General features: G+C 46.0%; 1 protein-coding gene across 15 annotated transcripts in view; it reads left to right on the top strand.

The window, feature by feature from the left end:
• The window catches only part of RYR2 (ryanodine receptor 2), a 543,353-nt gene that overhangs the window by 356,993 nt on the left and 173,221 nt on the right, over nt 1-13,139 (top strand). For all 15 annotated transcript variants that reach the window (XR_010381799.1, XM_064487828.1, XM_064487826.1 and 12 more), the window contains 3 exons: nt 2,418-2,644; nt 5,302-6,106; nt 8,163-8,363. Coding sequence is in view for 14 of the 15 variants with exons in the window: in XM_064487828.1 (XP_064343898.1) it covers nt 2,418-2,644; nt 5,302-6,106; nt 8,163-8,363 (1,233 nt within the window). In the remaining variant the exon portion in view is untranslated. The remainder of the gene's footprint in view (nt 1-2,417; nt 2,645-5,301; nt 6,107-8,162; nt 8,364-13,139) is intronic.

Genomic DNA, 13,139 nt, shown 5'->3' with positions numbered 1-13,139 from the left:
TCCGCTGGAAACTTGAAGTCGGGGGTTGAGGATAAGCAAACCTGTTTGGGAAGAATATGTTGGTCATGAAGTGGAGAAGTACCTGCTCTCGCAAGAATGAGAGCAGCAGTAATAATCAGGTGCCAACAATTTGACACTGTCTCCAGGGGAGGAGATGGGGAGATTGGTGGCAGTTGTAACAGACAGAGTGGTGAGTGAGGAGATGCTTTAGGGAGAAATTAACAGAACTTGTCAGTGAATTGGGTTAATAGGATTTGTTGAGGAATTGGATTCAGTGCTCACAGAGAAGAGTCAGGGATTCATTTAAATATTATTAGTTTGGCCAGTGAAGGGAGACTAACATCAATGAGCAGAAGAGCTGGCTGAAATTCAGGAAAAGGAGTTGAACTGAAATTTGCGATTTTGAACACTGAGCCATCGGGCACAACTCAGGGTGCATATCGGGGACCCTGGACATGTTCCTTACACCGCGTGAGCTCGTTTCTACCTTTGTACAGTGAGATTCTGGCAGCCACAGGAAAGCCAGTGTGATATGGACTAAAGGCACCCGTGACTTAAGAAGGAGGGCTTTAGTGACCTTGCCAGAAAAACACCAGCACAACAATGGAGAAGCCAGATTATGAAGTTCCTATTAGTATTCAAGATAGAAAGTGAGAGAAAGGAGGCAGCAAGGTTGGCAACTTAAAAAAAAATGAAAATTTGACAGAAAAAGTGGTAGCTTCTCCGAACCCAAACTCTAATACTGGTCTATTTGACTTTTCCATTTGGGTGTCTTATTGCAAACTGGGTATGTCCAAAACTGGACTGCTGACCACCCCTCCCCACTCCTCCTGACCTGCTTTATGCCGTCTCCCGGGATCTTCCCTAGTCCTCAGACCCAAAGCCTTGCAGTCATCCTTGGTGACTCCTTTACATCCCGCGCCCCAGTTCCCTCCCCAGCAAATCCTCCACCTTTGACCTGCCTCCCCGCCATCTGGCTGGTCAGACCCTCCAGGAGCCTCTGATTGGTCCTCACCCATCTGCTTATCAGAGAACAATCAGAGTGACCATCATTGTTTCAGAATATAACTCAGATTGTGTCCTTTCACTGCTCGAAACCCTGTTTCCCTGGGAAGAAGAATCAGGGGTCTCTGAATGGTTCTCAAGTTCTGAACGATGGGACATCTTGTTCCCCTCTGGCTTCAGCTCATCCTGCCCCACCTCCACTGTGGCACAGCCACACTGGCCTCCAGCTCTTTCTTAGACTCGCAGGCAGGCTCCTTCCTTGGGTTCTCTGCATGGACAGTCCCCCTGCATGGAAACTTCTTCCCCCGCATATCCACATGGTTCTTCCCCTTTGGGTCCTTCTTTGGATGTCATCTGCTCAGTGACACCCATTCTGAGCACCCTGGTTATTACTACTGTCCTGCATTGTGATTCCCCTATCCTGTTTTTTTGTTTTTTTCCCCTCCATGACCTCTTCTCTAATACGCTGTTTTATTTACTTACTGGTTTTTATTTTATGTCTCCCAAAAAAAGGAATGGAAGCCACATGAGGGTAGGGATTTTGTCTGTTTTGTTCACCGATATATTCTCAGTGTCTGGTACGGTGCCTAGGGTTTTTCCCCCAGTAGAAGAAGAGAGCAGGAAAATAGCTTGAGGACGAGGCAGTCTAAATCATGTGACAGAGAAGGTTCTAGAGAGGGAGAGACTGGCGGTCATGCAGGAAGAGGAGACAGTTGATTTTTTGGTCCAGGAGAGGCGGGCAGGGGTGGCATCTTGATCATAAATGAATGAATCAGCTTTGGCAGGCAGAGACTTCTCCTTCCCTGAGACCAGACTGAAGGAGTTAGATGGCTGAAGATACGTGTTGGAGGCAGAGGAAGGTGCAGGGGAAGGAGTGGTGTGCGTTAACCCTGATTGATTCTGCTTTCGCGTTTGATAGTCGGGATTATCTGCTGAGCTGTTTCTGGTGTACTGCTGGTTACTAAAACCCGGCAAACTGACGAGGAGTGAGTGGGTAGGTGGTGTAAGGATGAGGTGGGTGACAGGACAGACAGCGAGAGAGGGAGAAAGCCAAGAGGATGTCACCTCTCTTTAGGGAGGTCTGGCCCTGAAGGTAGCTAAGACTTGCCAGTGTCCTTGAGGGCCTGGCTTGGTAGAGAAATAAGAAGGGCACATGGTCGTGCTCACTTGCTCTCACGTTCTCAGGGCGCTGTCGGCTGTGTGGGCAGGAAACCGCCGCGGGTGTGCCTGCCCTAACGCCTGTCCTCTCAGGAACCGTTCCACCCAGTTTCTCTTGTTTTCGTATGGACTTTGCCCCACGTGCAGTGTCTCTTACTTTCACCATCTCTTTCCTGTACAGAACTCTGGTGCTTGCTCTCCTAACCCCAAGGAGTGTTCTCAGTTAATTCTTTCTCCGCTTCTCCACCTCCTAGAACGTGATGCCTCTCTCAGCGGGACTGTTCAAGAGTGAGCACAAAAACCCGGTGCCGCAGTGCCCCCCACGCCTCCATGTGCAGTTCCTGTCCCACGTCCTCTGGAGCAGGATGCCCAACCAGTTCTTAAAGGTCGACGTCTCTCGAATCAGCGAGCGCCAGGGCTGGCTGGTGCAGTGTGTGGAACCCTTGCAGTTCATGTCTCTTCACATCCCGGAGGAGAACAGGTCAGCCCGAGCATCCTTCCTGTCTGCTGGGGACCCTCCCCCTCAGACCGCTGCCCAGGGGCCCCGGGCTGGTGCCGGGGAAGCACAGCTAGGTTTGAAACAGACCTGAGCTCTTGTGGCCGCAGAGACATTATTTTGCACATTCCACGTTTAAACCTGTGTCTTAGCCACTTCGTCACTGAAGCAAATTACACTGCAGTTGCAAAGGCGATCTGATGTTTTGTTTCTTTCCTGACTTTTGTTTTACTCGTGAGGACAACAGCAAGTAAAAATTCCGGTAAGTCCAACGGCAGTCTGACCTATGACTTAGCTGAGTAAGACAGCACCTCGGGACTGTACCGCAGTGGAGATGGAATCACGCAAGTCAGTTAGTTCAGACCCTCCTTTGACAGGTGTGAGGAGCTGAGACTAAGAATCGTCAGTGGAAGAGCAGACACCACGAGGGCCTGGGAGACAGGTCTGTACGCATTCCAGGCAGTACAGTGATCACGTAAAGTAGGAGAAATACCCAAAGGGAGCTTTGTCTGTGATTTTCAGTTTTTCTACATGGTAGCCAGTCAAGCTGCAGATACTTCGTTTTAGCAGTTTCATTATCAGTAAGGGGTGAGTTCCTAAGTTTGGGACCGAGATTTCCCTCCCAAAATATCATGCGGAAGTTAAGTCACTAAGTGAAAACACGGCATGAAAACAATGGAAAGATACACATATTTGTTGTCCTTCTTATATTTTAAGTCTTTAATCTTAAAATTGTTGTAGGAGCTACGCTCACTTTTATATATTTTGAAATGCTTGGCATCTTTCTTTTCTTTTAATTCCTTTAAAGTTTACCCTGTGTTTTGGAAAACAGTTAGTTCCTCAAAAAGTTAAATACCGAGTTACCGTACGACCCAGCAGTTCCACTCCTTGGTATATACCCAAGAGAAGTGAAGACCTGCCCACACAAAAATGTGTACGTGAACTTCATCGCAGCGTTATTCCCAGTAGCCAAAAAGGGAAACAGCTCAAATGCCCAGCAGCTGATTCAAGGCTAAATAAAATGTGGTAGATCCGCACCGTTATCGTTTGGCAATGAAAAGGAGTGGTGTCCTGGTACGGGCTGCAGCGTGGACGGTGCTCCAGAACAAGAGCCTGCGGTGTCAGTAGTTACACTGCTGCCACGCAGCACGGGGCTCCGTCTACATGAGAAGCCCCCAGAAGCAAGTCTGTAGACAGAGAAAGTAGAATCACGTGTGCTTAGGGGGAGGCAAGGGCGTGGACCGGAGGGCCGACTGCTGGTGGGTACTACTGGGCTGTCCCTGGGGGATGAAAATATTCCAAACTTAGGCTGTGGAAGTGGTTGCACAGTTCCCTTAATATACTGAAACTATTGCATGATTTGTTCTAAATAGGTAAAGGATGTAGTATGTGAATTATATCTCAATAAAGATGTTTCAAAACAAAAGAAAGCCAAAGAAAAATTAATCTGGCCAGGTGAATCTTTAAATAATTCCATTTTATGTAAATTTCACATGAGAAAAGTCTTACTGGAGTTTTGCATCTGATGTTTTTAAAAATAAAATTACTCAGCAACCAAAATAAACATTACATTTGGGGAGGAATTTTTCTTTGTGAGGGAAAATATTATATTAAGCAGAGAATTTTAAGGTTGTGATGTAATTCGTTGGCATGCTGTAGTCAGAAACCTGACATATGCTTGCCATGGTAATTTATCATTTATGTTAATTAGTGATGGAAGATGTAGAAGGTCACAGTGGTACCGACCAGTGTCCTTGGTGTCCTTAGTCAACAGAAACTAATAAGGGGCCAGAGAAGAAATTCGGGCAGGGCTTTGCTGAGACTCATGCTGTAGCACAAGGGAGTGAAAACAAGAAACAGGTGCCGTTGCTCACTCCCTGAGCGGGGGGAGCTGGTCCCTAAATGGAGTGAGGGTGGGTCGGTGGGTGGGGCCGGAGGGGCGGCTTCGGTGGTCTGCTCACCCCCTTGGTGGTGCTGTGTGCAGGGATCATACGTGGTACTCCGCTTTTGCTCCCGGCACCTAGAAGTGGCAGTTGGGTTTTTCGTCTTTTTGTATCTTGTTCATAATTCACCCCAAATAGGCATACACGGAGTATAATTTTATTTTATAGTTTCTTTGTGTTCTGTTGCTCGAGGAGATGGCATTTGTGCCGATGCAAGCTCTGTAGCACCAGGTCCCAGGTCCAATGTTTTAAAAGCACCAGTGGTTGGACATTTTCAACATAAAACTCTATGTGGAAGGAAGTTTATAAAACATCTAAAGATGATTTTTTTAGAAATAAATCTATGCTATCCTTAAACATGTCATACAACTAATTTGAAAAAGTGTTTCCATAATTTTTTTTTAGTGTTTTTGTTTTGTTATTTATTTAATGAAGTGTAGTTGATTTACAATGTTGTGTTAGTTTCTGGTGCACAGCAAAGTGATTCAGTTTCATATATATAGAGAGAGATCTATTCTTTTTCTGATTCTTTTCCATTGTAGCTTATTACAAGATATTGGGTATAGTCCCCTATGCTGTACAGTAGGTCCTTGTTGATTATCTATTTTATGTATAGTAATGTTTGAGGTCAACCAGGCACATAGATTTCTCCTCCGATTGAGGTTATTGTAAATATCGGTGCTACGTCTCCGTCCCCAGGTCTGTGGACATCCTGGAGTTGACCGAGCAGGAGGACCTGCTGAAGTTCCACTACCACACGCTCCGGCTGTACTCGGCGGTGTGTGCGCTGGGGAACCACCGCGTGGCCCATGCCCTGTGCAGCCACGTGGATGAGCCGCAGCTGCTCTACGCCATCGAGAGCAAGTATATGCCCGGCCTGCTGCGCGCCGGCTACTACGACCTGCTGATTGACATCCACCTCAGCTCCTACGCCACCGCCAGGCTCATGATGAACAGCGAGTTCATCGTCCCCATGACGGAGGAGACCAAGAGCATCACGCTGTTCCCGGACGAGAACAAGAAGCACGGCCTCCCGGGCATTGGCCTCAGCACCTCGCTCAGGCCGCGGATGCAGGTGTCCTCCCCCAGCTTCGTGAGCATCAGTCACGAGAGCTACCAGTACAGCCCTGAGTTCCCGCTGGACATCCTCAAGGCCAAGACCATCCAGATGCTGACAGAGGCAGTGCGAGAGGGCAGCCTGCACGCCCGGGACCCCGTGGGGGGCACCACTGAGTTCCTCCTCGTGCCCCTCATCAAGCTCTTCTACACCCTGCTCATCATGGGTGTCTTCCACAGCCGGGACCTCAAGCACGTCCTGCAGCTCATCGAGCCCAGCGTGTTCAAGGAAGCTGCTGCCCCTGACGAGGAGAGCGAGGTGCTGGAGGGGGAGCCCTGCGCCGAAGACCCCAAGCCCGACGGAGCCACGGAGGAAGAAGCCAAAGGGGGTAAGAGGCCCAAGGAAGGTCTGCTCCAAATGAAACTGCCCGAGCCAGTTAAATTGCAGGTAATCAGAGAAAAAGATTGCAGTGAATTTCAGAACCTGTTAACATGGGCCTTGCTCTCTTTCTCTGTGTGTGTGTGTCTCTGCTCCTGTGTGAGGGTCGCTCTTCATAAAATTAACTAACCTCCTGTTGGGCTTGGGGGCATGCCCTCCAATTTTCTTGCATTGGGAATGGAATTAATGAATTTTCCAATTGATTCAATTGGCTGTCGTGCATGAAAGATACATTTCATACTTTTGTCAAGGTGGTTTCCTTGGTCAAGCATGTCTGCCTGTCCTGCACCTGTGCAAGTGTGTGTGGCGCTGTTCCTTTCTGTGTGTGTGTGTGTGTGTGTGTGTGTGTGTGTGTCTGGAAGGAGCACAGGAGATGGGTTTTGTCCTGCCAGCTGTCCTCCTCCGCCCTCCTGTTCCTCAGCAGTTTCCTGGTGTCTCCCCTTCTTTCCGAGGCTGCATGCCACCTACATTTTGCTGGGACGCTTGAAATGCAAGGCTTTCCCCGCCTCTCTCCCCTCCGCCCTCTCCCACCTCAGGACACCTGCTCACCAGCAGGTGCGCCCAGGCTCATACCGCAGGGCTGTACTGGCTGTGCCCGTTTCTGAGGGAGTGGGGACTCAGCCCCGAGGCCTCTGTTGTTCATCAGCATCACTTCGACGCTCGTGTCTCTGATGCCTATTTTCCTCTTCATTCCTCCGGCAGCCTCGGTTGAGGGCTTCCTCTGACCAGGCACTGGGTGCCGGCTAAAAGCAGCTCACAGTCTCGCGGAAACAGACGCTTATTTATATATTTATGGTAAAATATCTTCTTGCTAATCGCATTAAATGCACTGAAGGCAAATAATGGGTTTCTAGAAGAGAGAAAATCTCACCTGGAATACAGTTAGGGGTCCAAGCTGGAGACTTGCAAGCCGAGGTCTGGCTGCTGAGTGTAGCTCTGCACCCGTGGAGAGGAGGGAGGGGTGTCCCAGGACCTTTCCGCACATCAGCTGGAGGGGCGGGGTGGAGGACGGGCAGAAGGCACTTCTTACAGAGTCTGGCTCTTTGCTAAAACCAGCCATACGACGAATTTTGAATTTTATTCTCAGTTCAGTTAAAACCATGGAGGAAATTTAGCAGGATGATTTTGTTCTAAGATCTCAGTGTAGCTGCTGCGAGGAAGATGGGTAAGGGGAGGATGATGGGGTGGTCCAGAGCCCACGTGGTTGGGAGACTGCCACCTGGTCCCCCTGAGGGGCCGCTGCATACACTGGGGTGGGACAGAGCAGGTGGAGGGGGATGTGCACCCTGGGCTCCCTCGGAGCCGGCGCCCACAGAAACGGCAATGTCGTGGGTGGTGACATCTGGGCTTTTGAAGTCCTCCTAAACACTGCTGTGTATTGATAGCACCATTGGTATAAAGGGTACTTCAACGTTTTCCTAACTTGGGCAGAACCTTCTCTGGAAGGCATGTTTCTACCGATGCACTGTATCTGTTAAAAATCCTTTTGGCTTCTGGTAAGACAATACCCAGCTAACCATTTAATGAATAAGCAAGAAAGCCACTTAATCAACTTACTTGCAAAGTCTGGAGGTAGACAGTTCTGGAATTAATACAGTAGCTCAGGAGTGTCTTCAGGAACTCAGATCTTAGTGTCTTTCTGTGATCTTCAGTTTATGGTTTTTATACTAAACTATGTTACGTCATTCTTCCTCTAGTGATCATGTCACTAGCCATTTTGAAAAGAGGATGTTCTAGTCTGTTATTAATGACGCAGACTCTTTCGCAGAAGACCCCTTGCAGACTTCTCCTCCTCATCTCATTCTCTAAAGTGCCTGTAGCTGCAGAGGAGGCTGGGACAGTAAGTGCTCATCAAAGGGACATCAGCGGGAACTTGCCATTCTGGCTTAGACAGATGACACTTCATTCCCTGGGACTGAGCACACTGCTGTCTTCATAAAGTCAGGGTTCTGTTAATAAAGGAGAAGAGTTGACAACTGAGCGTGTCTGCCACGAGCTTGGATTTGATGCACATTCACTAGTTAAAGATTCAGAAATTAAATGTGATGCCTTTTTGTCTTTTTAGATGTGCCTCCTACTTCAGTACCTCTGTGACTGCCAGGTCCGGCACCGGATAGAAGCCATTGTGGCCTTTTCTGATGACTTTGTAGCCAAGCTCCAGGACAACCAGCGGTTCCGCTACAACGAGGTCATGCAAGCCTTAAACATGTCGGCTGCCCTCACAGCCAGAAAGACAAAGGAGTTTCGATCACCACCTCAAGAACAGGTACAGGAGCGAACTGAAAATCCTTTCTATTCACTTTGGATTTCGGTCCATTCAGGTTCCAAACGTTGCAAAATTATAGCACAAGTTGCAAGTGTATTTTTTTCCTGTTCTCTTTAAGCTAGCTAAATAAGTTCGTTTAGTCAGTGTTTGTGGTTTTACCAAAAGAATCCACTTGGTTGGTTTAAACAAACGAGCAACTTGTTAAGAGGTATCGGGGTATTCTGGTCTCTGTGAGGAAACCAGTGGGCCAGATGCGGAGGTTCTTAAATAGGAATAATATCCCAGCACAGGTGGGTCGTCTCTGCAGGCGCAGCACCGCCCACCTCGTGGAACCCTGACTCCTAGGACTCAGTGCTGGATGCTTTTCCTTTTGTTCCTCTAGGAAGAACCCAGTGTCACTGCCAGCAGTCTTGCAGGAATACTCATCACCTGTTTGTGGTTCTTCCTCTGATTGCTCATCTCCAAACCCAGGTCTCCCTAGGGTGCGGCAAAACCAAAAGCGTATGCCTAAACCCAAGCATGAGCAAGTCCAGGGCAGTAAGCTTTCTGGCACCTGCTCCGGGATGGGTCTCTTGTGGGGGGACCATCAAATGCAGCTGTGGTATCAGAGGTCTGACTGACGGAGCTCGTCTTCAGTATCTGACTGTGCCTTCCCTCCGTATCCAAGATGCCTTTGAATGAAAGCATTTAGGAACTAATTGCAGAATTTATTTTTTTCTCACCAGAGTGTAATTGCTTTGAGGGAAGGGACATGGAATTTTGTTTACTGATACAAACATTTATTGAGCAGAGAATAAGTCCAGCCTCTCCCAGGTGAACTCCATTTGTTAAACTGCTCTTGGGAGACTTCTGCTTCTGGAAAGGTGGAGTACATGTGCCTTTCCTGTTGTTCCTTCTAAGTCCACCTGTAACCCGGGACATTACATAAAAGACAACAGCAGAAGACTGAAAGATAGGGAGAAGGAAGACTGGCTGCGGGACTCAGCACCCAAGGGATGATGCGGTGGTGAGTTCCCGGGTTTTCTTTTTGCCTCATCTGTCGCAGACTTGGAGCTAACAAAGCCGGCAACCCAGAAACGCCAGAAATGCCAATGGGCATAGACAAGAAAAGCTCTCCAAGCGCCTTCTCCATCCAGCCAAAGGAGTGGAAAAGCTGTCTGTTTTTCTAGCAAGACAAAACTTTTAGGTATTGACCATAGGACTCCAACCAACGCCACAGTAACCCTGTGCCCTACTCCCTTCTCAAACCAGCAGACACTGAATGGGGAGCTTAGACCTCTACTCTGACCAGGCTGGGACTGGAGGGAGCTGGGGCTCTGTCCCCACTGGTGCGAATGAGGCCTACAGCCTCCAAAGTGTCAGTAGAGGCCAGGGTGGGGTAAGTACCAAGGCACTCTTACCCTTCCCAGTCCGGGCTGTATATGAGTTCACGTCCTGTGGGGAACTGGATCTCCCAGCCTCTCCCAGCAGGAACAAGGTCTTCTCTCTCCTCCACAGACATCAGGTGGAGAAATGGACTTCCACTCCACCTGGCGGTAAGGAGGCACTCAAGCCCCTCTCTGGCTTGGTGGTGTCAGAAGAAGCCAGAAGTTTAAATAAGAACCAAAGTCTCATAACATAATATCAAAAATGTCCAGGTAACCAAAAGATACCAACTCTGAGATGACAAAAAAAGACAGAGAGAGAGAGAGAGAGTTGCAGCAAAACAAAACTATCTATCTATCTATCTATGACATAAAGAAGAACCAAATGGAGATTTTAGAACTGAAAATATAGTATCCAGAATAAAAACCTCCCATGGATGGATTTAACAGCAGAATGGTGGGGACAGAGAAGAGAATCACTGAACTGAAGAGAGAACAGTAGAAATTACCCAGCCTAAAAAACAGAAAACAGAGTGAAACAAAAAGTGCCTCAGGGACCAGTGCAAATACAGCAAAAGAGCTAACATTCGTGGTCTTGGATTTCCAGAGGGATAGGAGAGGGAGTGAACTGAAAAAATAATGGTTGAAAACCTTTGAATTTTGACAAAAGATGTAAAGAAAGAGATTCTAAAAACTGAGTAAACCCTGAACAGGATACCCTCAAAATCTAAATCAAGACGTATCACAGTCAAACTTGTGAAACCTAAAGATACAGAAAGAAGTCTTGAAATCACTGAGACAGAAATGACACCCATGCAGGAAAGACAATGTGAGTGGCAAGGGTTCTCCTCAGAAAGACAGAAGCCAGAAGGAGGCGGCACAGCGCCCTTCAGGTGCTGAAGGGAAGGCCCTGTCCAGCCTGCATTCCACATGCAGTGAAAATGCCCTTCACGAATGACGGGAACACCAGCACTTTCTCAAATGAAGGAAAGCTACCAGAATTTGATCACTCCGAAAGAATGCCTAAAGGAAGTTCTTTAAATAGAAAGAAAATGACAAAAGAAGAACATTTTGAAGATCAGGAAGGAAGAAAGGACAACACAAAGTATAAAAAATACGACTCTACTTAATGCAATTTCCTTCTCCTCTTGAGTTTTCTAAATTCTGTTTGGTGGACAAAGCAAAAATAGTAACTGTCTAATGTGTTCTAAATGTATGCATAGCAAATATGTAAGGCAGCTGTGTTTTAAATGGAGAATAAGGGACATAAAGGAAGCTACTGTTTCTATACTTCATTTAAACTGGTAAAATGTTGATACCAGTAGACTGAGATGAAAATTAAGTATATATAATATCCAGGGCAACCGCTGAAACAGCTGTGCAAAGAGGTCCACTGAAAATACCATGGATAATTCAAAATGGAGTCCTAAAAACAGTTCAAGGAACTCACAGTGCATTGTGAAAAATAAATCAGAGAGAACAAACAGAAAACGAGTAAAATGGTAGACTTAAATCATAGCGTTAAACAGTAAATTCATGAAGATAAATAATCCAGATACACCAAGTAAAAGACAGAGATTGACAGGGTGAGTTTTAAAAACTTGACCTAACTATATGCTCTCTACAGGAAACTCACTTAAAAATGTAATGCTGTAGATACGTTGAAAGTAGAAGGATGATAAAAGATGTGTCATGAAAAATTAATCAAAAGAAAGTAAGAGTGACTGTATCAGAGCAAAGAAAATTGTCAGAGACAGACAGGAACATTACACAGGGGTACAAGGTGAATCCACCAAAGAGACAAATGTGGATGTGCCAGACGAGAGAGCTGCAAGCATGTGAGCTCAACACAGAACCGAAAGGAGGAAGAGACGAACGCACAGTCATAGTCGGAGGCTTCAACACCCCTCTCTCAATATTTGAAAGAAAAGCTGGACAGGATCAGCACGCATGTAGGAGAACACAGAACTGTCATCAGCAAGCAGAATCTTCGGATGTTTGTGGGACACGCCTCCCAGTAACAGAACACACACTTTTTCCAAGTGCCCGTGGAACATGTACAAAGATGAACTATATCTTGAGTCATAAAACAACCTCAACAAATGTAAAAGATTGAGTTTTTTCATACATAATGTTTTTTCTGACCACAGTGGAGTCAGATTAGAAATCAGTAACAGAAAGATAACAGGAAAATCTCCAAGTACTTGGAGACCAAGTAGTGTACGTCTGTGTTATACATCGTTCCAGGAGGGGTCGCAAGAGAAATTGAAAATACACTGAATTGAAAGAAAATGAAAATATCACATATCAGAATTTGTGGAAACAGCCAAAGCTGTGTGAGAGGGAAATTTATTGCATTGAATACTTATGTTTAAAAAGAGAACAAGACTCAAAGCGATGATCTAAGCTGCCGTCACAAGGATTTAGAAAAGGAGCAAAATAAACCCAAAACAAGCAGAAGGAAACCAGTAGCACAGAACAGAGCAGAAATAAGTGCAGCCTGAAACAGGGCAATTTAAAAAATCAGTGACTCCAAAAGCTGGTTATTTAAAAATACTGGTAACATCAACAAAACTCTAAAGAGACTGACAAAGGAAAAAGGAGAGAAGACACAAATTACCAAATCAGGAATAAAACGAGCTACACTACAGATCCTGCAGTTGTCAGAAGAATCATAAGGGAGTGCATTTGTGTTTACTGCATGATTCTGTTCGTATAGTGGTCTTGAAATGCCAGTAATAGAGAAACAGAACAGATTAGTGGCTGACAGGAGTTAGGGATGAAGGGCAGGCAAGAGGGAAGTGGCTGTGGTTGTAAAAGGGTAGCAGGAGGGTCCTGGGTGCTGGAGTCGTTCCCTGTTTTGACTGTGTCACTGTCCATACGCTGGCTGTGATTCTGTGCTACTGTTTTGCAAGGTGTCACCATTGGGGGATACTGGGTAAAGGGTACACCCGAATCTCTTTGTGTTATTTCTTACAATAGAATATGAATTTACAGTTTTCTTAAAATACTAGTTTAACGAAGTTTCACATACAGTTCTCTAAAAAGAAAGCTTAGAATTGTTTCTTAAAAGAAAATTATGGAACAGGCTTTTCTTCATTCATAAACTTAATATTATTGTATCTAAAACTGAAACGTGGAAGAAAGTTTCTTGCAGTTTGTTTAATTGAACCATTAATGTTAGAAAAAGTATAGTTATCCATTATTTAGTCTTTAATTATGTTTGGTTTTTCTTCTTTGCTGTATCCTTCTAAAAAAATAGTTCTTTAAAATGTTCAATAAAGCATGGAAATTAGCTAAGGAAAAATGAAAATCTAGGAGAAGCATAGTAAAATTTTAAAAATAAGATTTAGATATTGGTTGATTTAAGAAGGCTGAGTGTACAAAGATTTGACATGTTGTGGAATTGAGA

The sequence above is a fragment of the Camelus dromedarius genome, chromosome 8, assembly GCF_036321535.1.
Source record: "Camelus dromedarius isolate mCamDro1 chromosome 8, mCamDro1.pat, whole genome shotgun sequence".
NCBI lineage: Eukaryota > Metazoa > Chordata > Mammalia > Artiodactyla > Camelidae > Camelus > Camelus dromedarius.
This window is presented reverse-complemented; position numbering and strand designations above follow the sequence as displayed.